The 27,295-nt window shown below is 40.5% G+C and overlaps 1 protein-coding gene across 2 annotated transcripts; it reads right to left on the reverse strand.

Moving 5' to 3' along the window:
- Positions 1-37: 37 nt before the first annotated feature.
- acin1b (apoptotic chromatin condensation inducer 1b) lies at positions 38-27,295 on the reverse strand. Of its 2 annotated transcripts, none has more exons than XM_061913609.1 (17): positions 27,114-27,295; positions 24,495-24,560; positions 24,303-24,405; positions 24,100-24,167; positions 22,956-24,026; positions 22,190-22,263; positions 11,277-11,397; positions 8,429-8,474; positions 8,194-8,342; positions 7,974-8,123; positions 7,741-7,900; positions 6,870-7,015; positions 6,680-6,787; positions 6,494-6,601; positions 1,800-2,175; positions 1,251-1,348; positions 38-1,171 (listed from the first exon to the last, which is right to left on the reverse strand). In XM_061913609.1, the coding sequence occupies exons 1-17, from the start codon at positions 27,246-27,248 to the stop codon at positions 845-847; spliced, it is 3,306 nt and encodes a 1,101-aa protein (XP_061769593.1). In that variant the 5' UTR covers positions 27,249-27,295; the 3' UTR covers positions 38-844. The 2 variants fall into 2 exon arrangements, with proteins under 2 accessions (XP_061769593.1, XP_061769591.1); XM_061913607.1 differs by having other exon boundaries at positions 22,956-24,029.

A 27,295-nucleotide genomic window follows, 5' to 3' on the forward strand; every position in this document is an offset into this window, starting at 1 on the left:
TTCTATCGTCTTGATTGGTATTGATGGCTCAACAGAATTTGCTTTAAAATTTATTAACTTCTTTTATGGAACTTGCAATACAATACGTACTTGCAGGAGACAAACAATCCAACTATAACAATTCAAATGTTAACAAAATGGAGCTATCAGAATACAAACGTTTATTTGAATATTTATATATGATTGACATGTGAGCATCTTAAAGTTTATTATCCTGATAGACGCCCTCTTAAGACAAACCAGGACTCAAATCCAGCATTTGATATAACCTATCACATTTTCCTAACTTAGTTGGGACAGTAAGATGAAGTGTTAAAATTAAACATTAAAATAAACTCTAGTAGAAATGAGCCAAACACAAACTGCTCATAGGTAATGTTTGAAAGACAGGATATCTATTTTCGACTTTATTACAGGGCTCTGGGAGGAATAAACTGTGGAACCACAGAACTTTAAAAAAAAAGGAGAAAAAAGAAGGCTTCTAAACCTTGAGAACACTGCCCCCTCCATCTTTTCTGCATTGGATGCCAGTTAAAAACAACCTTTACAAGGAGGAAGTCTGCCCTCCAGTGGGGAAACAATGAAATCATTTTTAAACTGAGCAGGCTGAGGCGTACTCTTCTTACCTCGCGTTTGCCTGTGAATATTTTCACTCATCCAGGTCATTGCATTCTCCATCCCCGCTGGACTGTTCAGGTTATCTTAGAAGACATTTTGTTTATGCTAGGCTACAGCTGTATTATTTAGTGTTTGAGCATGATCTGATGAAAACGAAACATCCTCGAAGACAACCTAAAAAGTCCAGTTGCGATAGATTCAAAGTCCTGAGAATTCTTTGTCTGCTTCAGCGGCGCCGGTCTCTGGTGTCGCTTCGGCTACGAGACCGCCACCCAGCTTCAGTGGCTGTTGTGGGTTGCCCGGAACGACGGTCACCTTCCCTCCTCCTGTCTCCGTCTGCATTCCAGCCTCGCTCCTTGTCTCGGTCGGTATCGCCTCCTCGGCCACCAGTACTCCTGGTGCCCATTGTCGCACCGCCACCTTCTTTCTCCCGGGTTTTTAACCTCTCCTTCCTCTCTTCTTCCCGCTTCTTTTCCTCTTCTTCCTTCTGCTCCTTGAGCCGTCGCTCGCGTTCCTTTTGACGCTCACCCCGCTCTAACAGCCTTTGCACAGCCTTGTAAGAGAGAAACGTACAGGTGTGTTACTAGGGCCCTACAGTAAAAAAAAAAAACCCACAGTAGTCAAATGCCAACCTGTTCTTCTGTGAGGGGCAGCCAGTATATACACGGAGCTGCTTTGGTCTTGAGGAACAAGTCATCCAGAAGCTTTGCAGGAGCCTCTTCTGCCTTCTCTATTGGTAAGAAAAACACTCTCCATTAGCAAATTTTTTTTTTAGCTTTTAATTCACCTATGGGTTTCTGTTACCTTCGTAGTGCTGTGCACAAGTGCACCCTTAATCTGTTCCCTGTGCTATTATTTATTATGACAAACACACCACATGGTGGTTATTAATCCCCATAAGTATGACTTGAAATTTTTCACAGAGTAATACTAACTGTGTCTCATGGTGCAAAAAAAGCAAAGACTGGCTGACATTTTTAGGGAGCTGATAAGTACATGTTGCGTGAGAAAAATTGGTTAAAAACACGGCTGCCCTTGAGCATAATGTCTTTGCAACTTATTGTCCAAAATGCATTGGCTATTTAGTGAATATCTGTAGAACTTGTACGCTTGCTTTATCTTCCAAAGTATTTTGACCTCAATCCAAAGAGGGCGCCACAAATGTCATCTTGATGTCTTACCCTTCTTTTCAGTCCTCCTCTCCTTACTCTTTGCCCTCTCTCGCCGCCTCCGCTCTCTGTCACGGGACCTGGAACGTCGCTCCTCCTCTCCTGGCTTCGCAAATTCACGGATCTTGTCGCGGTCCCACTCGCGTTCCCCACGAGTGCGTTCTCTCCGCTCCATTTCTCTCTGGCGCTCAGCCAACAGGTCCCGTACCAGTGGCGCTCCTCGATCACGATCACGATCACGATCACGATCTCTGCCTCGGTCTCGGTCCCGCTCAGTTTCCTTGTCCCGTTCTGGCATGAGTGGGGGAAGCCGAATCTGGTGAGGGGCCAGCTGAGGGAAGTGGTTCTCCTCTTTTTTTGGCTTTAGGATACCTTTGTGAAAGTCCAGCTGCATAGGACAGAAAACAAAAAGTATGGGAATGGCACTATTTTGGAGAATACAGTAGAACTTTGCTGTACACAAGTACTTTGAAACTAAGATTATGTTTACACTGCAGGCTAAAGTGGACTAAATCAGATTTGTTTCAAAACATTAAAAGAGATTTTTGAATTTTTTTTTTACATTTTAAGGCCCTAAATTCAAATTGTTAAATTTAAGAAATTTTAAGAACCCGCGGATACCGATACATAAACAGAACATTTGGAAACAGTGCTGCCAAAATCTGATGTGTTGTGATGACATATACAATTTCCATGGCTCACCGTGGCTTTGATTTAGCTCGACCAAAGATGACGGAAAACTCGCGTTGCTGTTTAGATTGCAGTCACATTAGAACAGATCAGACTCCAGACAGATTCAGACTACCACTGCCACCTGATGTGACCCAAATCTGATGCGCAGATATCTAAATAGAAGCACTTTGGAACTTTTGGGCTATGTCTACGTGAATTCAGATACTTAATAAACGCATACTTATCTCTGCGTTTAGACCTCTTGTCATTTTCAAATCTCAACAACACTGCCTTGCTACCTTTAAACACATTTTATAAGGATTTACTGTGTGTTTGACCATAAATGTGCTTCTATTTTCACTCATTGTGACCAAAAAAGACATCAAAATAGGCTTTGCGACGGTCCCGCCAGCGCTAATGACATTCAGCTGTTTCGGATACGATACCTCCACCTGATTAGACAACTTTGACATGCAAGACTTTCTGCTTTGTCTCAAAAAAAAAAAAGATGCAAGATGCATGTTTTAGTCCTTATTTGATGACAGATCATTAAGTCAACTTACATGTGTTGCTTCCATTTGTATAGGAGTTGGGCGCGAACGTATACGCGCATGTAATGTGCCCGAACGAGTAAAAAAACATCTCTACTTCCTTCTTGTCAATGTTAAAGACATTATACTCTTCATTGCACATCTATCTCTATAATGATAATTTAATGCATTATAATTCCACAAGAGTTTTGCAGCGGCACACGCACATCTGTGCGCTTATAGGCACTTAAAAATGCAAAATGGCTTCCTAAGCTCGTTAGTGCATCCTAATTTTAGAAACAATCTACACTTCACTCCACATGGAATATCTCACAATGTTGCTGATTAAAGATGTTAATTTGGGTTGCAGCAGCACAGCGTGCATGCAAGTTTTAAATACAAAAAAAAAGGATCTACAATATTGTCAGAGCTCGGTGTAAATGTAAAAGCTGGTTTTAAAAATAATGTACATATTTTATGTCTAGTATATCAAACAGTATAATAACATAAGTGTAATGCCACCAAGTCAGCTGTGGCTTCTTTTTCCAGGCTTCTGATTGGACAAAATGTGCATGACACCAGGTTTATGGGATTGTGTGTGGACAGTTTTGAAACTACACTTGTGGTGATGAAGATCGTTTTAACCCCCAAATATGCATTTTTCAAACTCTCCACATTCGTGTGGACATGGCCTTAAGACTTGCAAAGGCTGTGTCTCACTTGAGGGCAAAAAAAACCCTGATTTGGTTGTAAGTGTAAACAGAGCCTAATAACATGGCAACCTATGATTTTTTTTTTTTAACATTTAAAACACTTCCTTCGTGTCCTACATGTGTAATAATTGTTCTTTGGTTAAAATGTTGCATAGTTAATGTTTTACAGACCGTATTCAAGTCGCTTTTTAACCGTCTCTTCAGAGTGTGCAGTTTTGTGGGCGGTCTAGTTCACTGCCGCTACTTCGACTGGGTAAACGTGCAAAAACTACTGGATGTATCGTATTTCCTTGAATTGCCACCGGGCACATAGTATGTGCCTGCCTTGAATTACTGCCAGGTCAAACTCGTTTCGCAAAATAATTAGCGCATGCTTAGTATTACCGCCGGGTCAAACTTTTTTTTTTTTTTAAATGTTTATAAATTTCAACACTTACAAACAGTTGAGAAACAATAATCAAAATAAGTCTAACAACAGTATAAAACATTACATAACACTATAAAAACAGTACAAAACAGCGCCAGGGGGTTGTAAATTCAAAATAACAAAAATAGAATACAAAAAAATATATATATAATAAACAAAGTGCAAAGCCATTCGCCGGGTCCAACTCGTCACGTCACGAGTGACACTTCCCCTGTCATCATTTTAAAAATAGAGGAAGGAGGCTGATTTAATCATTTGAAATCGCATAAAGGGAAGAAGATTAAGAGCTATTCAGTAGGATTTAAGGTCCACGCTATTGAATATGCTAAAAAAAAAACAGTAAGCAGCTATGTTTTATTAATATACCGTAGCTGCGTGTGTCAAATATAAGTCATTAAATGACTCCCGCCTCCTGGTGGTCGAGGGCGCCAGTGATCCTTCTTGAGACTACTCGGCTGAAGAAGAAGTGACAACAAGTGCCTTAATATGTGCTGGGAACGGATATGACGCAGGAGGTGCACGACGGACCTTTTAGGATGTAACACCACTACTCTTATGCTGGCTGTGTAAACAACCGGGCTGAAAAAAAGCATGTTCCAGTAATAAATACCCAGTGTATTATTAATACAAAAACACTTTATGGTGGCAGCGGTGGGATAAAGAGATCACCCACGGAGCAGAACGAGAGGGGGAGTTGCCCGAGGATAATTCTGTCGTCGCCCGCAAGGAGCTGAGCTAACTGATAGCAGCGGTTTGCATGTCGGGAGCAACCCAAACGAGAGCGCGTTATGGCTACACACCGAAAAGTCCAGTTTTCTAAACTGGACTTTTAATAGAAGCAGGAGGTAATAAAGGAAGATCTCCATCGAGACGGAGAGACTTTTAAAACTGAAGAAAGATAAGGAAGACTTTGATAAACAAGTTATCGATGCTTTTGATCAGAAGGAGCTGCGCATGGACTTAATTTATAAGTAAAGGTAAAACCATATTAATGTTTTTTTAATTAAATGTGCTTTTCATGATGGTACTGGTATCCTTACATCACACTCAAATTTTTAAGCGCAGACCAAAATTTACCGCATGCCTTTGGTAAGTGCCGTAGTGAGGTTCTAAAATAATTAGCGCATGTTTGGCTATACCGCATGCCTTTGGTAAGTGCCGGAGTGAGAAGAGGTTTTAAAATAATTAGCGCATGCTTACTTTTACCGCATGCCTTTGGTGAGCGCCGGAGTGAGAAGAAGTTTTAAATTAATTAGAGCCCCGGCTGCAATTCAAGGAAATAGGAAAGTTGTAGTTTTTGCGCTTTCCAAGGGAGTCTGAGATATATGTTTTGAACTATAAGCGACTTATTTAGAAATTACAACAACAGAGGATGCAAGTGCATTTACGAGCCAGTCTAATCCAAAACAAGAAGTAAAATAAGTTTATAGACTATAACGTTGGACTTCAAATAATAATAATGATAGATAAGATTTATATCGTGCTTTTCTATTATTAGATACACAAAGCACTCACAGAGAAGTGGGAACCCATCATTCATTCACACCTGGTGGTGGTAAGCTACATCTGTAGCCACAGCTGCCCTGGGGTAGACTGACGGAAGCGTGGCTGCCAGTTTGCGCCTACGGCCCCTCAAACCACCACCTATTATTCATTCATAATTAATTCACCAGTGTGAGCGGCACCGGAGGCAAGGGTGAAGTGTCCTGCCCAAGGACACAACGGCAGCGATTTGGATGTCAATAGGCAGGGAGCAAACCTGCAACCCCCAGGTTTCTGGCATGCCGCCCTAAATTGTGGAATCGCGGCCTTTGGGTAAATTTCTACCATATACACTGGCATCACAGGTCAGAAATGTCATAAGTCAGAGCAAATTCCCGACAGCTCGTTTGGCGGAAGTATAAAGGAAGGCAGGATTATTTTACAAATATCTTGGCAATGCCTCCACCGTTTCATTTAAATTTTTCAGGTCTTATGGGGAACCCATATACACAAAAGCAGGTACCATTAGTTTTCGGAATAGGTCCCCTTTAAATTCGGTATTTCACATTAAGAAAAAAATACAGTATTGTACCAACAAATTATGCAGTTATGTTTTGTCAAAGCATCTTTCTTTCAGTGCTGGAAAATCAAGAAATGTAATTTGTGCGACAGCGTCCGCTGCTGAATTCATAACTGCAGTTCTTTTTTCCACCCTTCAGACAGCGGAATATAACCCCTGTGTTTTTTATGATAACTTAAATAAAAAGTCTACAAGTTTTAAAATATACAATTTAAAGTAGAGAGTAGAAATACGAATCAATGTGGGAGAGCAAATGCTGAACTGTGAGTAGGCAGTGATGGACGTGAAGAAGCCTTGGTTACCTCATCCTGTTCACAAAAGTCCACACTGAGCACTTTGGGATTGCTCTGAGGCCATTTGACTCCATGGAGAGCAGCTCTGGTGGCCACTGCCTCCTCTGTTGTAGCATACTGGAAGGATCGTACAAGGCAATAAGCAGCAGATTCATGTCTCAAATGTCCAATGGTGAGAATGAGCTTTGGGCTTACTGTGACGTAGCAGTGTGACTTGATCTTGTCGATCCAGAAGCCTTCTTCCATCACACTGCCTGTCTGTTTCAGCAACTCTTTCAGTTGGTCCAATGTGAATGGTCGGACCTGTAAACACACAAAGGAAAGTTTGAGTACGGTTAGGCATGGTGTAGGTCAGATAAACTTCACTAATCAATTCCAAACCTACCAGGTTTGTCACATGGATAATGTTGGAAAGTTTGCCTCGTGGAGGTGAGGGCTGCCTAGTGGACCGGACAGGGTCGTCTATAGTGACAGACATTCCAGACCTCTGTTGACTGATGGAGCGACGCACCAAACTGTCACTGGGGGAAACTGAAAATAAGAGCGAAAAATGAATGACAAGTTTAAAATAGGTCGCCCTTTATGTAAAAGTCCTTAGAACCTGTATGAGCACCAAACAAGAAAAATATGTATCGGGTCTTGTTTCCTTCCTTTTTAAGAGAAAACGTGCTCAAATGGTCACTTTTGAAGTTGCTGCTTTTGATGGCGTCATTCAAAAACCCCCCAGTCTCATGGACATGCTACCAGCTCTGATCTGCCCCTAGTTACAGGATGTAAAAAAAAGTGTGCTTCTCTACACATATTCAAATATCTGTCAGTCATCTACAGACACTAGAGTTGTAAGATCATTTGGTTTTTCTGCAGCAAATAGGCTGACTTAGCATGATGATTCTGTTAGAATCTGAGTTTAATGTTAGCTTTGTAGCTCACATAGCTATACTGGTTCTGCTAACCATCTGTGTCCTCTGTCCCCTTCAGTGTTAATCAAGTGGAGAGCTTAACTGCATTTGTAAAAAGTAGATCAAGTGCTTCTTGGAGAGACACACTTTGTTGGAGACAAAAAACTTCAATATCATTAACGCCACAGACACACACAAACTGTGTTCCCATTAGGGTTACTAAAAGTACTTTCAAACAGTCTTAAATTACATCATCAATGTTACACTTCCAATATGGTATTATGGTACCCCTGAGACTTACAAACAATTATTATTATTATTTTTTTTTTAAATGGGCCTTCAAACTTTTAACTTCACCTTTCTTTGGCTCAGTATCAGGCTTGTCACATGTCTCATCTGAAACACTTTTCTTAGGTTTGTCTGTGGGGGTAATTTGTTGTATTTCTCGTTCCGCTATCGCGCTCTCCTTCTCTTTCACTTCTTCCTGCCCGTTCTCCTGGTTGTCAGCTGGGACCACCTGGGGAGGGGTTGCAAACCGTCACATGGCCGTCAACAAAGACTTCCTCTCGTTACTTTCCTTCCTCCCTTACTTGTGTGACTGTGCGTCGGATCTTCAGGCCTTTGTCCTGATCGCCCTGGCTATTGTCATTGTTGTCCTCATCCCCGGACATCTGCAGATCCTCAGGGAGCAGAAGGTCAACCACGGCCTCATGGGCTACTTTGATATCTGGGATCAAAGTCTGCCGAGCAAAGAGAGTAAAGATTAATTAACCGCAAAAATAAATTGTAATATAACTAAAAGAAGCCCACCTTGAGTGAGTCAGTAGTGATACTGATGGAAGGCTTCTTTGAAGTAACTGCTGTGCTGGAGCCCCAACGTCTCTTCCTCCCTGCTACAGCTACAGAGTCTGCGTCTCCCCCTCCTACGTCGGTTGCAGTGTTGGGGAGCATCTTGCTGCCTGGAGGGGGGAAAAAATAAACCATGAAGGTAAAAAAAACATTCAAGGCACAATCCAGACATTTTAATGTAGTTTAGGCCACCTACTGGTCAAAGATATCTTGCGAGCAGCAAAAGCCTTTGGAGTGGTGCTCTAGAGAGTAAGGGAGAGACAGAAAAAGAACATACAGAAACCCCAAAGGGTGCGAGGGTGAGATGAGAACTAACAGTGCATACCCCAAATGGGCAACAGAAGGTCAAACAGGGTAAGGGACAAAGTAGCGTTTTTGGGGGTTCAACTAAAATTAGATTCTTAAAAATAAAGTAGTAGTTTGCCTGCTTTAATTGTACCACATTGAGGAGACACACATGCTCCACCTCTGCCCAAAGACCCAGAGATAAACCACCAAGATTACCTTGTGTGCTGTGTGTATGAAGACTAAGCAAACAGAATACAGCATGTGAGTGTTTGAATGGGTTAAATTAATGGATTTATGTGTTGCTACTGTATTGATATTATTTCAAAAACTTCCTATTCAACATTCCCCATGCTCTAATCATTTGGTAATTATAAGAACATAAATGAAGCACAAATGGTTCTTTCAGAAGTTCTGTGAAGCAGAGGTGGAAAACCCTAGTCTGTAAGACAGACCATTTAAAAAGTCAAAGGTAACTTGATAAGTTATAAACTGTTGTAGCTTCAGTCCAAATTTGTGTTTTAGCAATACCATTCTACTATCAAAATAAAACTTTAGCACAAGAAACTGCTGTGATTTACAATTAAATGTTATTTTCTCTAGCAATTATTATTTTGCAAAGATTTTACATGGTTAAGTTATTGTCAGGTACCATTTGACACCTGATTTCCTTACTGGACTATGGCCCAACCGCACGACTCTCTGTACTGTATCTAGGCAACAAGGATCCAATCGGAGAAGGCAGAGGAGTGAGGGCATGCCTCGATTTGAGAGTGCAGGAACTGATCACTGGGATGGACTTTTGTCTTTGAAAGGGGTGTGGGGGCGGGTATGCTTCTTGATCGACTGTTGTTCAAAGTCTTATTTCTTGGGTGGTCTGTGAGTAATAGAGGGTGAGGATGAGGTTCACGTTCAATGTCCAGGTAAATTATAAATCCATTTGTCAAAAGTCTTTGGGAAAGTCCATTGCTGTGCTGTGGTGTCCTGTGGCTTCTAAACTTTGACAGTTCATGCAGATTCAATCTGAAGCCTTAAAATTATGTGGCATTTTGAATTGTAATCCATGAGGTAGTTCAAATGAGAGAACACTTCTTTTGCACAATGCGGGAAGTGCCAAGTTGTGGGCGTAAATGCAACAGGGTGCAGAAAAATACATCTAGACCACAACCATAGCAGTTCACAGTGGAATGATGATAGCAACACACCCAGTGAGTCAGGCTCAATTCCTGATGACGCGGCTGCGGGAGAAAGTGGTGATAAGTGAAGCGTGCGCAGCCATAGATGACATGTCAATGAAGTTATGTCCATTCAAAGTCTGCGTAGTCCTTTGGAAAGCAGCGTCTTCAAAAAAGTGTCATTTAGTCTCATGGCAAATATATTTCCATATTCAAAGGCACATCCATTGTGTTTGGAAAAATTTACAGTCATTACATCATCCCAAAGAATGCAAGATGGGGTTGGAGGCATTTTTAAAACAGTCACATCTGCCCGTTTCAGGCTGTCATCATCCTCAAAATTGCTCGAGAGGAGGGAATAATTCATGTTGCGCAAATCTTCCTTTTCTCCTCGCCGTCTTTCATCAGCATCACATAGTATAGTCCAGTTTAGATCAGCAAGCAGCTCAGCTTCCAACCCCAGAGGCAAGGTTACCCTGACAACCAGGGGCTGCAGTTACCATGGCTGCCACTGCTGCCGGTGGAGGTTTGACGCCAGCTCCTGTGCTGCTTGCTCAAAGTGTCACTGGAGGCCTATTTACACAGTGCCATGGACGGGGAGGGGTTTGCAGACTCTGGCCCTAACTGAGGTATCAGCGATGCACTCGAGCATATCGCAACAGGAGTTGTAGGAGAAGTGGAGGTGGTGTTGGTGGTGGTGGTGGTGGTGGAGGTGGTGGCAGTAGTAGTAGTAGTATGCAGCTTGTACCATTAGGGGCAATGGAAGAGGCATGGGCACCTTCATAACAAAGCAATCAATGTGGTTTTAAAACAACAATCACACCATAAATATATATATAAGAGAGAAGTTTTCATGAGGGGATACAAAAGGCTACAGAGGGAGGAGGCAAGAGGAAAGGGGGAGACAGTGAAAGGAAGAAAGAGGCAAGAAAAAGGCATGATGCATGAAAACACGCCATCATTCTTTAAACAACTAAACAATTACTGATATACAGTATCTTGAAACTAATACAAGAGTATGCTACATTTGTGAAACAGAGTAAGCATGTTTTGCAGCCACTCTTTAATTTAGCAAAAATATTTCATGCCAAACATGTTATTAGGCAATTGTAAAAACAAAAACAAAAAAAAAAAACACTCGAGAGGGTATATTTTTTTTTGCAGTTGGCCCTTTTCCCCGACACCGACAAGCACATCAATGAATGAGAGGCATGCAGTGTGGGGCAAAAAAAGATGATCCAATGAAAACTATCAAAACCAAGGACCAGCAGCATCAGCACTCTTGGGCCCATGGGCAAGCAATTTGCAAAAGATAAGGAAGGATAGGTATGAATAATTAGTTGCAGTAAACACATAGAATTACATCTATACCCGACTCCAACGACAACACAACCTTGTTAAGAAAATAAAAATACTCCATTTGCATCGACTTACAATGAATTGCAACTAAGAGCAAATGGATCAGGTTGTATTGTGTTTGAGTGACTAAAGCGTCAACAATTCATGCGTGGATGTGAATGACAATGCAAAGTTAGTTGGAGACTGTGGCTCCGGCCCATCAACCCACAATCTCAGCTAACTTACCTCCTCCAGGTGGCCCTCACTATTGATTTGGTCGGCTTCTGACATCAGCTGCTGGGACACGGGGCTCTCAGAATCTGGTTCCGCCTCCGACACGGCGGCCAGGCTGGGCTCGGACACCTCACTGTAGGAAGAAGATAAGGTCGAAAGGAAAGGGTGAGAGGAGAAACGACATTGCTTTAATAAATAAAAACATAGGTGGACACTCAGGGGCCACACATTGTCCCACAATTAAGAACTGTATGTACGCGTGTGTGTGTGATCTTTAAGCAAAAAAAAAACTAACGCCTAAACAGTTGTTGCTAGTAGACAATTGACACAACACAAACACGTAGCCCAGTCAGAGAATGACTGTATTGCCATTGCTTCTTGCCACTTACATATAACCACCATATTTTGTACAATAACTAAAAGCACTACAAATTTAAATGCACAGAGTCAAAACTCACGATATGCTACAAAAAAAGTCATATGATTAATGCAAATGACTGAGAAATGTCATACAAACACCTCTCGTGTTGGTATAAGTGCCTTGAAATGTATCCCTTACTGGTTTTATTGTACTGTGGTGCTACATAAACACCCTCCCCATTTTTATGACAGTAGAGGAAGTATTGAATAGACAAAAAAGATCACTTCTACCATAAATCTGAATTATCTGAGGTGTAATTGTAACCGAGGCTAGGCCATGATTGAAATCACAACATACATGTTGGAAGGTCCCAAGGGTCAAAAATGAGTCAGGTGAGAAAATTACATCACACCACAAAGACATCACCTCACTCATTACATATATCCATTCATCCGTCTTCTACCTCAATCATTGGTATGTTTTCATCTACAAAACCATTCTTTGTATCACTCCATCTTATCTTATCTTTTAACAAAAAAATAAGGAAGTCACAACCTCCGTTCAATGAATGTTCTTGAATTTGTCGTCCCCAAAGTAAGAACTGAATTGGGCAAGAAACCATTAAGGTATTCAGCACCGAAGGCTTGGAATAACATACAATCGAATATTCAACTTCAAACCCTTGTTACATTAAATGAGTTTAAAGTTTCTGTGAAAGGATTGCAGTCTACCTTGTCTGCATGCACATGTGTCATATGAGCAAGTTTTAAAGTTGTAAATGTGATGTTTTATGTGTTGTTTACGGTTTTTAATGTAACCTTGCTGCTGCCCTCTTGGCCAGGTCTCCCTTGGAAAAGAGATCTTTGATCTCAATGGGATTTTACCTGGTTAAATAAAGGCTAAATAATAAAAATAAAACCACTTGTCCCTTTCAGGGTCACGGGGGTGCTGGAGCCTATGTCGGCTGCATTCGAGGAGAAGGCGGGGTACACCCTGGACCAGTCGCCACCTCATCGCAGGGCTAACACATATAGACAACTATCACACTCAAATTCATTCACTCGGGCCAATTTAGTGTTGCCAATCAACTTATCCCCAGGTGCATGTTTTTGGAGGTGGGAGGATGTCGGAGTACCCGGGGGGAACCAATGCAGTCGGGGGGAGAACTCCACGCGGGATTGATCTCATGAGCTTCGTATTGTGAGGCACCGTGCTGCCCTCATTACATATATGTCCAGTTTAATGATCCTTAAAAAAAACAGTGTTAATGGATACAAGGAGGTCCTATTTCTGTAACAAGACATTTGTGCTTCTTGGCAGGGGTCATAATAGTTTTTTATGATTATTACAAGAACATTAAATCATAGCCCCATGATTTATTGGACACACCAACCTACTTTCCGTGTTATTTGAGGCACCGGTCGAAGAGAAAAGCTAACCTCTCGTCTCTTCACCGAACAAAAGACACAGCGCCATTGCCCCATGCTCACACCCATAATGGCCACCTTTAATCACACGTAAGACAGAAAGATATCCCCGCTAACATGAATTAAACACAGGCAATCCCGTTGTCCACAACGACCCTGGGGCCGTGGGAAATGGACACAATGAATGAAAGATACCTGTGTCGCACTCTTACCCGTTTTTGTTTCCTTCGGAGACCATTATGACCGAATTTGAGGAGCCTCCCCGGCGAAGGAAGACAACGTAAGTGTCGATGTTTTAAACTGAAAACGTGGATGCTGCAGTTGTCGCTACTAAATAACAACTAATTGCTGCGTCGGTTTGACGAATGCAATGTGAGCATGGCAGCCATGTTGGCTAGTGAACGCCGTGTGGAAGGGGAAAAAAGCGGCTATTTTCCGGTTCGATTTCCAAAATAAAAGGTCTGTAAACGCAAGCAATTTGGAGTGTTTTTCTTAAGAATGCACATTAGTTGTAAAAAAAAAAATACATATAATCATCTCGGTATCAAAATCAGCGCAAGGGACGTTTGCTGATCGAACCAATGTGAGGCATGGGGGGCACCGCCAATCGGGTTGTGGGGCTGCCCCGGTATATGCCTGAAAAAAAATATGAGGAGCAATAATACTGACTTAAGCGTCAACATAATCTAAGGAAGCTACAACACATTTAAGTTCTACAACTCTTTTGTGAAAAACGCGCCTTTTTGAGAGCAGCATGTAAAATTATATTTAAATAGAAATTCTCGTAATCAATTACTTTTGCTAATACACATATATTTCAAACGGCATCTAAAAAACAAAATAGAGAGAAGAATGAGAAAGTAAGGTATCAGAAAATTTACACACAAGTGCAACGTTTATTTATTTTCAGCTATGAAATGTGTGCATAACTGGAACCTGCTTTGGCTCTTCTGGTTATGGTGCTCATTGGAATGGAAAATAATTGTCTCGACAGTGAGTCGAATTCGTTTTTGCTTAAGTGCAACATAGTGAAATGACTGTTAAATATGTAACGGATATTTCTCGTAGTAGTAGCTATATATATATATATATATATATATATATATATATATATATATATCGATACATCCATCCATTTCTACCGCTTATTCCCTTTTGGGGTTGCACTGGTGCCTATCTCAGCTACAATCGGTGGAAGTGTGTGTGTGTGTGTGTGTATATATATATATATATATATATATACACACACACATACATACATAAATATACACACATATATATACATACACACACACAGTATATATACACACACACTAGGGCCGTCAAACAGTGAAAAAATATTTATACGGGATAATTGCATTTTGTTCATAGTTAACCCAAAATTATCGCAGAAAGATATACATATGTCATTAATAAGTGTACCCTGGACAGATCATTTGAACATTTTTCATACCATGGCTGGACAATTAAGCTTTAATTAACACATTTTAAAACTATGCTTTTTGAAAAAGCTCAACATGAATAAAATCACACTACTAAAAATAATTTTAAAAATCCTTGAGTGCAGTGGTGTCTTGCCGGTTTGCATTCTGTAGGACTACAGAACTTGTATTCCTGCTTTAGGAGCACTTGAATTCAGAGGAAATGAGCTACACTTTAATGTTTGTCTCGCCACGTCAAGCACAAACACTAAATGTGGATCTTTGCGATCATGCTTTGATTGTGAAAGACATTGTATTATATTTTTTCTACCGGAATAAATGTTTCTGATATTGTGTACTTTTGGGCAGCAAGGTGAAACAGGGGTTAGTGTATGTGCCTCGCAATACGAAGGTCCTGAGTAGTCCTGAGTTCAATCCCAGGCTCGGGATCTTTCTGTGTGGAGTTTGCATGTTCTCCCCGTGACTGCATGGGTTCCCTCCGGGCACTCCGGCTTTCTTCCACTTCCAAAGACATGCACCTGGGGATAGGTTGATTGGCAACACTAAATCGGCCCTATTGTGTGAATGTGAGTGTGAATGTTGTTTATCTGTGTTGGCCCTGTGATGAAGTGGCGACTTGTCCAGGGTGTACCCCGCCTTCCGCCCAAATGCAGCTGAGATAGGCTCCAGCACCCCCTGTGACCCCAAAAAGGGACAAGCGGTAGAAAATAGATGCATGGATATTGTGTACTTTACATGTTGTAGTAGTTAAAAGGCATTCATAATTCTGCATTACAATGGTTTGACCTTCTCCACCTACTTAATAACATTTATTATTCAGCCTGCCAGACCTTATGTAATTGTGGCCTATCAATATAGCAATGGTAATATTGGTAGATAGGCATCAGCACCCCCCGCGACACCGAACGGGACAAGTGGTAGAAAAATGGATGGATGGAATATTGTGTAGTGGGGGTAGAGCTGCAGAGGGCAGTGTCAGGCATGCCTGCAGTAATAAAAGCTTGTCTCAGTGGTAGCGAAGAAGAAGATGAGATTGTTCAAAGACAATCTTCCTCTTTCATATCACCGCTGCCATTACAATACACTTAATTTCAATCTGCCAAAAAAACATTTATTCAGGTAGAAAAACCTCAGAATATCATGATCTTATTGTAAGATTCAATTTTTTTGTTTTTTATATATATATGTATATATATATATATATATATATATGTGTGTGTGTGTGTGTGTGTGTATATATACATATATATACACATTTATTTATTCTAGCATCAGGATCACAATCAGTTTAACAAAAGGAATTTGACCTGGTAGACTGTGCTCTCTTTGTACAATACAGTTTCCATTGTTGCTGTTTATTGTAAAAGGTAACACACTTTAATCTACCTTCCCTGAATGTTGCAATTTAGTTTGCCAAATATGTAAAAAGTCCTCTGGATTAGATTAGAAAATACCAAGGTATTATACTTCACAATGAAGTCATTATAAAACTAACCACACAAAATAAAGTACATTAAATATACATATTAAGTGCACATGCTTTTAGGAATCACCATAGATTAATAATATCATTTGGAATAAACTGAAAAAAGCAATACAATTATGCAGGATGAATATTGAGCTCTAACGCCACTAGCTTAATGCGAATGTACATGCACACAAATTAGCATGGTCAATCGCAGGGAACATATACAAACAATCCTTCACACTAACATTCAGATCTGTGGACAATTTGCAGTCTCCGATTAACCTTTTTAGAATGTGGGAGGAAATTGGAGTGCCCGAAAAAAAAAACACACGCCCCTGAAAAAATGCACACTCCACACAGAGACCCCCAAAAACAGGTTGGAAGACGTACACGTGTAAATTTAGACGTTCTTGTCGGTTGTAATGTCAAAAGATTTAGAATAATTAACAATGGCTTCAACAAAAAAATGCATTATCAGCTTAAAATACCTATCTGTACTTACTTTTCCCGGGTGTCAACTTGTGTAGGTGCACGACCAGCTGACGCGCTTCTAACAGGCGATTTAGATGCACCTTTTCTTTTTTTTAAATAAAAAGCAATGAGGAACGTTTCCAAACTTTTTACAGCCAATAGTACTTAAATAAAAGACTATTTACAGTATATCCATGCATACAATATATCAATGAAACTTGTTTTATTGTTAAAAAAAAAATTGTTTAAAAAAAATAAAAATTAAAACTGAAAGCGTGGCATGATCGTTTACATGTAGGGGAAAACCTGTGTGTGTGTGTATATATATATATATATATATATATATATATATATATTGGAATATATATATTGGAATATATATATATATATATATATATATATATATATATATATATATATATATATATATATATATATATATTGGGGCTGTCAAGTGATTAATTTTATTAATCATGATTAATCACAGCTGAAGAGTGTTATTAGTCAAAGTTTATTACTCGTCAGCATATTTAAAGTCTGTTAAAGAAAATACCAATGTTTGGACACAAATGCAATTTTGTTGTTAGAATGTAATCAAAGCACATTTTTAAATGTTTTACATAACTGCAAGTCATTAATTTGCTTAAAACTTGGTGACAGTAAGTATATTCAGAGCACATCTTGAAAGTATTTGCAATAATATAGCATACAGGGTACATATAGTTAACACACCCATAAACAATTTTACAAAATGCAGTATTTACACTAGGGCTGGGCGATATATCGATATATAGCGGGTTTGTCTCTGTGCGATATAGAAAAATGACTATCGTAATATTCGAGTATACGTTCTCACGCAGTTGCTTTTAGCTGCGGGCATTACACTTCAGGCTCTTCCTTCTCTTTCCTGTCTTCCCTTCTCACAGGCAAGCAGGCGCACATTCTTGCATACGTCACAAACTGTCATGTCATACGCCACATACGTATACGCCCTCGCAGAGCATAGAGCTAGCATAATGGTCTACGTTAGCTGCTAACTTAGCCGTACGAGAGAAAGAAGGTGCGGATCTGGTAACAAATGAAGGAAGACTTAATTCCCAATAAAAACAGCAGGGTTTCCATCGTCTGGCGGTGGTTTGGCTTCAAGTGGGAATATGTCAAACAGACAACCGTAATTTGTCAAGTGTGGGGAAAAAGCATTGCTATAAAAAGTAGCATTACTGCTAATATGTAGCATCATTGGAAAAGTCACTCACTCGAGAATGAAGAGAATTTAATAAACTTAGTAACATACCACAGAGTGAAGGATGAATACTATTTTATTTCCAACTAAGCAGCTCATTTTTATTTGACACTTAAAATGTCTCTGACAATCTTGCACTTTATGTTTTCGAAATTACTTGAATATTTGTGCCATTGCTTAACTTTAATAAATACACTTTTGGTCAATTGACTTAGTTGTGATTTTCCTCTCTGCACGAAAGTTTAAAAGTAGCATATATGAATGCAGTATGAAGAAGAATGTTTTAATGTATACACATATAATCATCATACTGCTGTGATTATATGCATCAAGTGTTCATTCAAGGCCAAGGCAAAATATCGTAATATATATCGTATACCGCGATATGGCCTTAAAGTATCGCGATATTAAAAAAAGGCAATATCGCCCAGCCCTAATTTACACCTGCATTTATTATTTCAAAAAGAAATAGACACATAATAGAATGATATTTGCATCCTTTAGATCAGAGGTCCTCAACCTTTTTTACACCACGGACCGTTTTAATGTAGGCATTATTTGTAAGTACCGGCTTTCCAATGTGTGGCAGAAAATTAAGACAGAAATAGGTGCATGAAAAAAACAACTCTCCATAATTCTGAATTACCGGTAGTGGGAGCTCGGAGCTTGTTTCTTTGTGATTAGATGGAAGGTTGATAGTTTATACCACGGTTTCTTGACCATAGGTGCCATAACTATGGCCGCATCATAGATGGTGCCGAAAAATATAGGTTCCTCAGCTGTGATCTGTACAGACTGCAGTGGTACTAAGTTGTAATACAGTTTTCCACTACTTGTAGCAGTAATGACAATATTAAACCAACAGAAGAAGTCTGGAGAAAAAAAACATATAGAAACTTCTTAGGTGCAAAAATTATGACTAAAGTGGCAGAGCTGTAATTTCATTTGCACAGAGTTTATTTTGTAAAATATATAAACTATTAATTAATATTACCGGTAAATGAATTAGAATGTATTTATTCTATCACTGCGTGATTGTATGTACATGTATTCTTCATCCGTTTTTAGGTGTCCCTTCTTTTGCAGCATATTTGATAAGTATTTAATTCCACAATCAGCCTGACCTAAGCCTTGATAATAATCTTGGTGATTAACAAATAGTTTCATATCATTTGACAAGGCAGTACATTTTTTAGAAATAACTATTGAATACAATTAAACTCTAGAGTAAATTACTTATTTAGCGTTAGTATTTAAATGGGAAAGTTAGGCCCGTGGTCAAATAGGTTACGAACCTTTGGTTTATACTATATACAGTACTTTCAACCTGCCAGGGACTGCGGGTGTAAATTAACCTACGACTACAATCTTGCACATTTACATTTTATATGTTCATCAATTTGCGTTGTCCCATGTAATATATCCATCTATCCATTTCCTACCACTTGTCCCTTTCGGGGTCGCGGGGGTGCTGGAGCCTATCCCAGCTGCATTCGGGCGGAAGGTGATGTACACCCTGGACAAGTAGCCACCTCATCACAGGGCCAACACAGATAGATAGACAACCTTCACAGTCACATTCAGACACAAGGGCCAATTTACATAGAAAGTCCCCGAGCCCAGGGATCGAACCCAAGACCTTCGTATTGTGAGACACACGCACTAACCCCTGTGCCATAATATAGATATTACAAATACAACAAATTGCGCCTTCTCATCAGGAGTTTTATCATACATCTATGATCAAGCTTATTGGCATGTCTAGTGGGACAGACAAAAGTTAAGTCAGACAAAATGTCGTAGTAAATTTAATGTTTTTGTGCGGCCCGGTAGAAAATGTGTCACTGACCGATACAGGTCCCTGGACCGAGGGTTGGGAACATCGATTTAGTTGCATTAAAAATAAGATGAGTCAATTACACATCTTAAATACATTGTATTTTACACCCTCTCAATTGTTTAAAAAGAGTACAGTAGATATCAAGTTATGTATATAAGTGTGACAGCTTAAGGAACTCTAATTCATTAACTGGGGGCTATACCGGGGCGGTATAGCTTGGTTGGTAGAGCGGCCGTGTCAGCAACTTGAGAGTTGCAGGTTCGATCCCTGCCTCCGCCATCCTAGTCACTGCCGTTGTGTCCTTGGGCAAGACACTTTACCCACCTTCTCCCAGTGCCACCCACACTGGTTTAAATGTAAAAAATAGATATTGGGTTTCACTATGTAAAGCGCTTTGAGTCACTAGAGAAAAAGCGCTATATAAATATAATTCACTTCACAACTGAGGGAATGTCAGAGAATAAGCAGTTATGTCTATTGGTTGCCCGTTCTAGGCCACTGCAGGTCACGTGACGTGCGTCACCCGAACCAGCTAATGTTAACCAAATTAGCTCATGTGTGTTGAACCTCACTACTGCAGACGGCTGAGGGGAGTCGTGTAAAAAACACAAGCCCAGCTTCCTAATGAACATGACATGATGTCACAGTTAAGGACTAGACTAAAGAATGTAAACATCTGGGACCACAGAAGAAGTGTTTCATTGCTGTACGGAGGCAGCGCTTATCACGCTTTCAAACCTTACAAGAGGTATTGTATGCAGTTTGAAACCCTCAGCCGAAGAAAAGTAACAGACAGACGCAGCAATTTATCTATGATTGCAAAGTTATTGTGTTAATTTTCATTTACCGGACGATCGATTGAATTAATACTATCAACACAGTCCAACAATTGTATACTTTTTTAATGCGTCTGGACATCTATGCTTTCTAATGATATTTAAGGCGTTAATTTTCGCATAATTCATTTAATGCCCCGCGGAAACCCTGTATGTGCTTTGCTTTAAGATGGTATTTTAAACTTCTTGTGCACCGATAAGAAAGTTTTTCACTGCAATGCCAACAAATTACCTAAGATTTATCCAAAGTTTCATTAGTGTGTTTTGAAGTAAATTTGCTGCCTTTCATCACTCATCTTTGCATAGTGTAACGATAGGCGCCAACTTCTGGATTTACGTGCGGCCACAAAAAATGGTGCGCTTAATTTATCATAATGCGATCATTTTTTTAAAAGAATCACATGCGTTAACACACTAACATTGACAGCGCTCATTTTATTTTACACACACACACACACACACACACACACACACACACACACACACACACACACACACACACACACACACACACACACACACACACACACACACACACACACACACACACACACACACACACACACTAAAATGTTTCACTTCACTCTTTGTTTCATTGCAGCTATTTGCTAAAATATACATTTGCGTAAAATCAGCACACCATGTAAAGAAAAGGGGTAGGGTTAAATAAGCTCTGCTTCTTCCTACTCCTTTTCGAACATGTTGAAAAGAGAAACTAGAAATTGTGATGTATCATGTTGTAAGCTTGCATGTTCAAAATAAACTCAAACACTATCTTGACAGAAAAAACAGATGTAAATTTTTTTGCAAATGTATTAAAAATAAAAAACTTAAACATCACATAAGTATTCAGACCCTTTGCTCTTTGTTGATGCACCTTTGGCAGCAATTACAGCCTCAAGTATTTTTAAATGCGATGCCACAAGCTTAGTACTCCTATCTTTGGGCAGTTTTGCCCCTTTTTCTTTGCAGGATCTCTCAAGCTATACACCAGGTGAGATGGGAAGTATTGTTTTTCATCCAGGATGTCTGTGTACATTTCCGCTTTCATCTTAAGTCTAGTCAGGGAGGTAACCAAGAACCCGATGATTTCTCTGTCAGAGCTACAGCGTTCCTCTGTGGAGACAGGAGTACCTTCCAAAAGGACAACCATCTCTGCAGAAATCCACCAAGCAGGCCTATATGGTAGTGGCCAGACGAAAGCCATTTCTTAGTAAAAAGTTTGCCAAAATGCACTTGAAAGACTCTCAGACCATGAGAAACAAAATTATCAGGTCTGATGAGACAAAGATAAAAACCTGTGGCGTTAATGCCAGGAATCATCATGTTTGGAGCAAACTAGGCACAGCTCATCATCAAGCTAATACCATTCGTCCAGTGAAAACAAGGTGGTGGCAGCATCACGCTGTGGGGATGTTTTTCAGCTGCTGGAACTGGGAGGCTAGTTAGAATAGATGGAAAGAAAAATGCAGCAATATACAGAGACATCCTAAATGAGAATCAACGCTTCCAATCCAATCTGATGGCGCTTGAGAGGTGCAGCAAAGAGGAATGTGCAAAGAAGAATGGCCGAAAGGGTGCACCAACAAAGTATTGAACAAAGGGTCTGAATAACTTTGTATATGTGATTTTTGAGTTTTTATTTTTAATACATTTGCAAAAACTTCTACATTTTTTTTTTCTGTCAAGATGGGGTGATGAGTATAAATTAATGACAAATAAATTTTACTTTTCTGATTTTAGCAAATGTTTGCAATGAAAGAGTGAAAGATTTAAAGGGATCTGAATACTTTCCGTATCTACTCGAAACTATAACTGTTTAGGTATCATTACAGACCTTTTTAGGAGGTGTTCCTTCTCAGCCCCCTTTCCCTTTGTCTCATCATTACCTTCTTGTTTTAGGTCAGCTTTCTGTGAGAAACACATTGAAATGCAAGAATACTTGAGCTTTTAAACAAAGAATAAAAAATGGCCGAACTCTTAAAGAGGAACTGCACTTTTTTTTTACCGATAATTCACAATCACAATCCTAATTAGGGACAAGACCACATATCTTTCTTAATGCATTCTAACTCTTAAATACATCCGCTTACATTGGAGTGAATGAGAGCATGAAGTCAGAACATTACTATTCGGATCATAAAAAACAATTTTTAGCCCTTAATATTAATCCGCTGACGTCACACTTAAAACGTCACACTTGAATAAAATTCCCCAGACCGTTTGGAGGAAGTACGAAGGAAGGCGAGATTGTTTTATAAATATCTCTGCAATGCCTCAACAGTTTAATTTCAAATGTTCAGGACTAATGCAGATCCCCAAAACACAAACAGGTACTAATATGTAAAATTAGTTGGATTTGCTTAATAGGGCCCCTTTTAAAGCATGTATATAACACATGGATGGAAGTGTTCAGATGTTTTTTAAGAGCATTTTAGGCAAAATAGAGCGACTAGTTTTATTCACTGGTTAGAGTGCATAAAAAAATTAAAACACATGGTCTTGTATTACATAAGGATTGTGAATCATAGGCAAAATTCCCCACAAAGTGCAGTTTCCCTTTAAGAGTAGCCTGATCTTTTCTTATCTGCTTGATGACTGACCTTGACCTGCCTCACACGGCGCGATTGAACCCTTGCGGGTGATGATGAACAGCTTGAAGAAGAATCCGATTGTGAGTCTGAGTCAGAAGAGGAACTTGATTCTTGAGTTTTGGTTGGAGCAGTAACAGGGTTGCCATCTGCCTGCTTTTCCTTGTCAAGCTCATTTGTCCGGCTTTCTTTGACATCCTCAATCTGGTGTTTGCTGTCAATTTCCATCTTCTCTTGTTTCATTTGGAGCTGCGACTGACTGGTTCCTGCTGAAGTGGCAGACCCAGCCTCCTCCGACTCCATCTTGTGCACCAGCATAGAGAGGGGGCCGAGCCCGTGTTTCGCAAGGGGCTCAGGACTGCTTGAGCGGGAGCTTGAATCGGAGTCTTGCCTCTGCAAGGCGGCAGGCAGGACACCCCTTGCAGCATCAGAACTTTCTCCCTCCTTGTCGTCGTTGTCCGGTGGACTCTGCTTCGGAGTATCTGGGAGGCGAAACAGGTCAGGAGGTGGCGAAGGAGGTGGTGTTGGGTGGCGTAGCTGCATCAGGTTCTGATCTGGCTGTGGTGGTGGAATGTGCTGCGGAGGTTGAAGCTTTCGTTTGGATCTTGCAGCAGCAGAAGGTGCATTCGCGGGCATCTGTGGAGGCTGCGGAGGGGCTTGGCTGCCTTTTCGTGCTCCGCCAGGACCAGGCCCCCAGTCCTCGTCATCCTCACTGTCACTGTCATCATCTTCATCGCTGTCCTTGTGGACCTGATCTCCGGCTTCTATGCCAGCAGATCGGCTGAGATGGAGGACAGAGTGGGCTGATCCCCGCTCTCTGGGCGCGGTTCCCTCTTTCTCCTGGCCTCTGGACACAGTGGGGGGCAGGCCCTGGCGGTCTGGCTGGCCCACGACCCGTACAGACAGAGAAGCCACGGCACGGGGAGGAGAGGGTACTGGCGGCTCCTTGTGTCCCTGAGGAAAACTGGCTCTCTGCCTCTTTGCCCCTGGAGCCTCAGGGGGCTCCTTGTTCATCATCATCATTCCCTCCCCCATCAGAGATCCGCCTCCCACCCTCTCCTCTGTCCTGTTGAGTGGGTGTTTCTGCTGGCCAAAAATACTCAAGTCAGCCAGGACTGCATATATTTCAGAACAAGTCAAAATATTGGATGCAAACCATGTCAAAGACACAGGGCGAGCTGTCATCATCTGACTGGTCTTCATCTTCTGGTACAGCGGGACTTTCTGACAGAAAAATAGAGAACAAAATGTATTATCAATACAAACTTCTGAACTCTTTAGCATATTCTCTTGGTGTTAAGAGTTAATCGGGTGTCTTCTGCAGAATTAGCTTGGTTAGTCTTTATTAACTAGTTATACCATCATCTCGCTCCGCCTCTTTCTCCGTCTTTTGGCAGAGGAGTTCTTGCTGCTTGGCCAGGTACTGCTTTATGAAGCTATTCTGGCTCATCTCTTCCCCAATCTGCCATTAGAACACAAAATAGGACAATTAAAGGCCAAATTAGAAAGTCAAAGTTTAAAACAAAACAAAAAAAGTATTATCCATATAACCTGAGAGTTAGGCTGCAGCCCACCATGTGAGGAGGATGACTTTTGCAGGTCCTCCAGCATAAGAGCCTGCAAACAAAATGCATTTGAGTAATAGATCAGATATTTTGCACACAAAATTAAAGGATTATATAACATTTATAGTTTTAACAGTGAGCATAGTTTGTGCGGTTAGTTTTCTTGTGGGTACACATCCCAAAACCACGCATGCGAGGCTAATTGAAGACTAAATAACTTGTCAGCTGGGATAAGCTCTAGCTCATCCATGACCCTCATAAGGACAAGCAGCATTAATATAATTGGGGTGCATGGTGGAGTAGTGTGTAGCAGGTTGGCCCCACAGTCTGAAGATCTCCATTCAAACTTGTGTGGAGTTTACATTTTCACCATGCGTGTTTAATCAGTGTGGTACCTCTTACATTCTATGTTTTATTGGTGCATAAACCAATATTAATGTAGGGCTCATTCAACTTACAATTTACTTATCTTGTTTAGGAGGATTACAGAGTATTATAGAGTATTTTGACCACAATGTTAGGTATAGCTGTATTGATAATTAGTACTACATATGTTGAATGTAATTTTAAACATTTGTATGCATGTACGACACTTAAGACCTTCAGCATAGTATGTGGACCTAAATTATGGGATAGATTAAGCAAATAATTCAAACAATGTACTAGCTTGATGCAGTTTAAGAGGTTGTTCAAACACAAAGTGTTTACAATGTATAAGGAAAAAATAATATTGATTAAAAATAAGGTGATTCATGTCTTTATGTGAATCATAACTGACTTAACTATTTATGAAGAGAACTGTTGTATTTAGTAAACATTGACTAAACGTTAATGTGCTAGAAATTGAAGACAGGAAGTGAACATATAAGAAACTGCTATGAAGTAGGGCTAGGCGATATATCGATATATACAATATATCGCGGGTTTTTCTCTGTGCGATATAGAAAATGACTATATTGTAAAATTCGAGTATATGTTCTCACGCAGGACTTTTAGCTGCGAGCGTACACTTCAGGCTCTCCTCGCTCTTTCCTGTGTCGCCGTCTCACAGACAAGCAGGCGCACATTCTTACATGCGTCACAAACTGTCACGTCACGTCTAGCGGCGTGGCTAATGTTAGCTGCTAACGTAGCCGTACGAGAAAAAGATGGTGCGGATCTGGTAACAAATGAAGGAAGACTAAATTCCCAATAAAAACAGCAGGGTTTCCATCGTCTGGCGGTGGTTCGGCTTCAAGAGGGAATATGTCGAACAGACAACCGTAATTTGTCAAGTGTGGGGAAAAAGCGTTGTGATAAAAAGTAGCATTACTGCTAATATGTAGCATCATTTGTAAAGTCACTCGCTAGAGAATGAAGAGCATTTCAGAACCTTAGTAACATACCACATGGTGAAGGAGAATACTATTTGATTTCCTATTATGCAGCTCATTTTTATTTGACACTTAAAATATCTGACAAGCTTGCAATTTATGTTTTGGAAATGACTTGAATGTTTGTGCCATTGTTTAATAACTTTAATAAATACACTTTTGGTCAATTGACTTAGTTGTGATTTCCCTCTCTGCATGAAAGTTTAAAAGTAGCATATATGAATGCAGTATGAAGAAGAATGTTTTAATGTATACACATATAATCATCATACTGCGGTGGTTATATGCATCATGTGTTCATTCAAGGCCAAGGCAAAATATTGTAATATATATCGTATATCGCGATATGGCCTAAAAGTATCGCGATATTAAAAAAAGGCAATATCGCCCAGCCCTACTATGAAATCTGCGATGAGGTGGCGACTTGTCCAGGGTGTACAACGCCTACAGCCCGAATGCAGCTGAGATAGGCTCCAGCGACCCCAAAAGGGACAAGCGTTAGAAAATGGATGGATGCTATGAAGTGGAAAAGGGGGTAGGATTAAATAAGATCTGCTTCTTCCTACTCCTTTTAGAGCATGTTGTAAAGAGAAATGGAATACATCATGTATCATGTCGAAGCCGCATTCATGTGCGAAATAAACTTAAACCAACCAACATATGGCGGTGTGAATTAAAACTAGCAGTTTTGATTAGCTCTACAGTACTTGCATTACAACAAGTACAGTATGCCTGCGTAGTGAACGTGTCCAGCGTGGTTTATTGATGAAAGCCAAGCTCTTACAGCCTTGATACAGTTGAGGCTTTAGCAAAAAAAAAAAAAAAATCACACCACAACATTGGTTTCGAACAAATAAAGCATGTTTTGCACATAAAAAAAAAAGTGTGATTATGTTGGTAAGCGCGCTCCCGTCGCTTTTAATTTGCACAGAGTGAGCGCGGTCACGTACAGGCCTCGACTTGACAGGTGCACATACAACAGTGTGCAACACCGTAACACAACTACTTACCCAGTCGGCCATTAAACTAGCTTCCTGCTTTGCTACCCCTGCCACAAACGCCCTAACTCAAGTGATTTGCTGTCATTTCATGCGCCATGACACCTACTGTATTCGCGCTTTGTAGCCCCACACATACACAAACATACATATACACATCGTTAACACCCCCCACCACCCCCCCAAACTTGTCCAGACTCGACACAAGCCGCCCACAAGTCCCCCCAAACTTACCCCTTTAAGTCGCTGAATGAGTTTGTTTTTCGCCCCGCTCTTCGGTAGGTTTCTCCGCTCCAGGGCAGCTTTTAAATCCGCGACTCGGAGCGATTGCAAAGGTTGTCCATCAAGCGTAATATCCTCGTCCGCCATTTTGCTCCCTTTGCTTGTCTCAAGTACTCAAGAGCGTCGTTACGGCC

The sequence above is a fragment of the Nerophis ophidion genome, linkage group LG10 (genome assembly GCF_033978795.1).
Source record: "Nerophis ophidion isolate RoL-2023_Sa linkage group LG10, RoL_Noph_v1.0, whole genome shotgun sequence".
Classification (NCBI taxonomy): domain Eukaryota; kingdom Metazoa; phylum Chordata; class Actinopteri; order Syngnathiformes; family Syngnathidae; genus Nerophis; species Nerophis ophidion.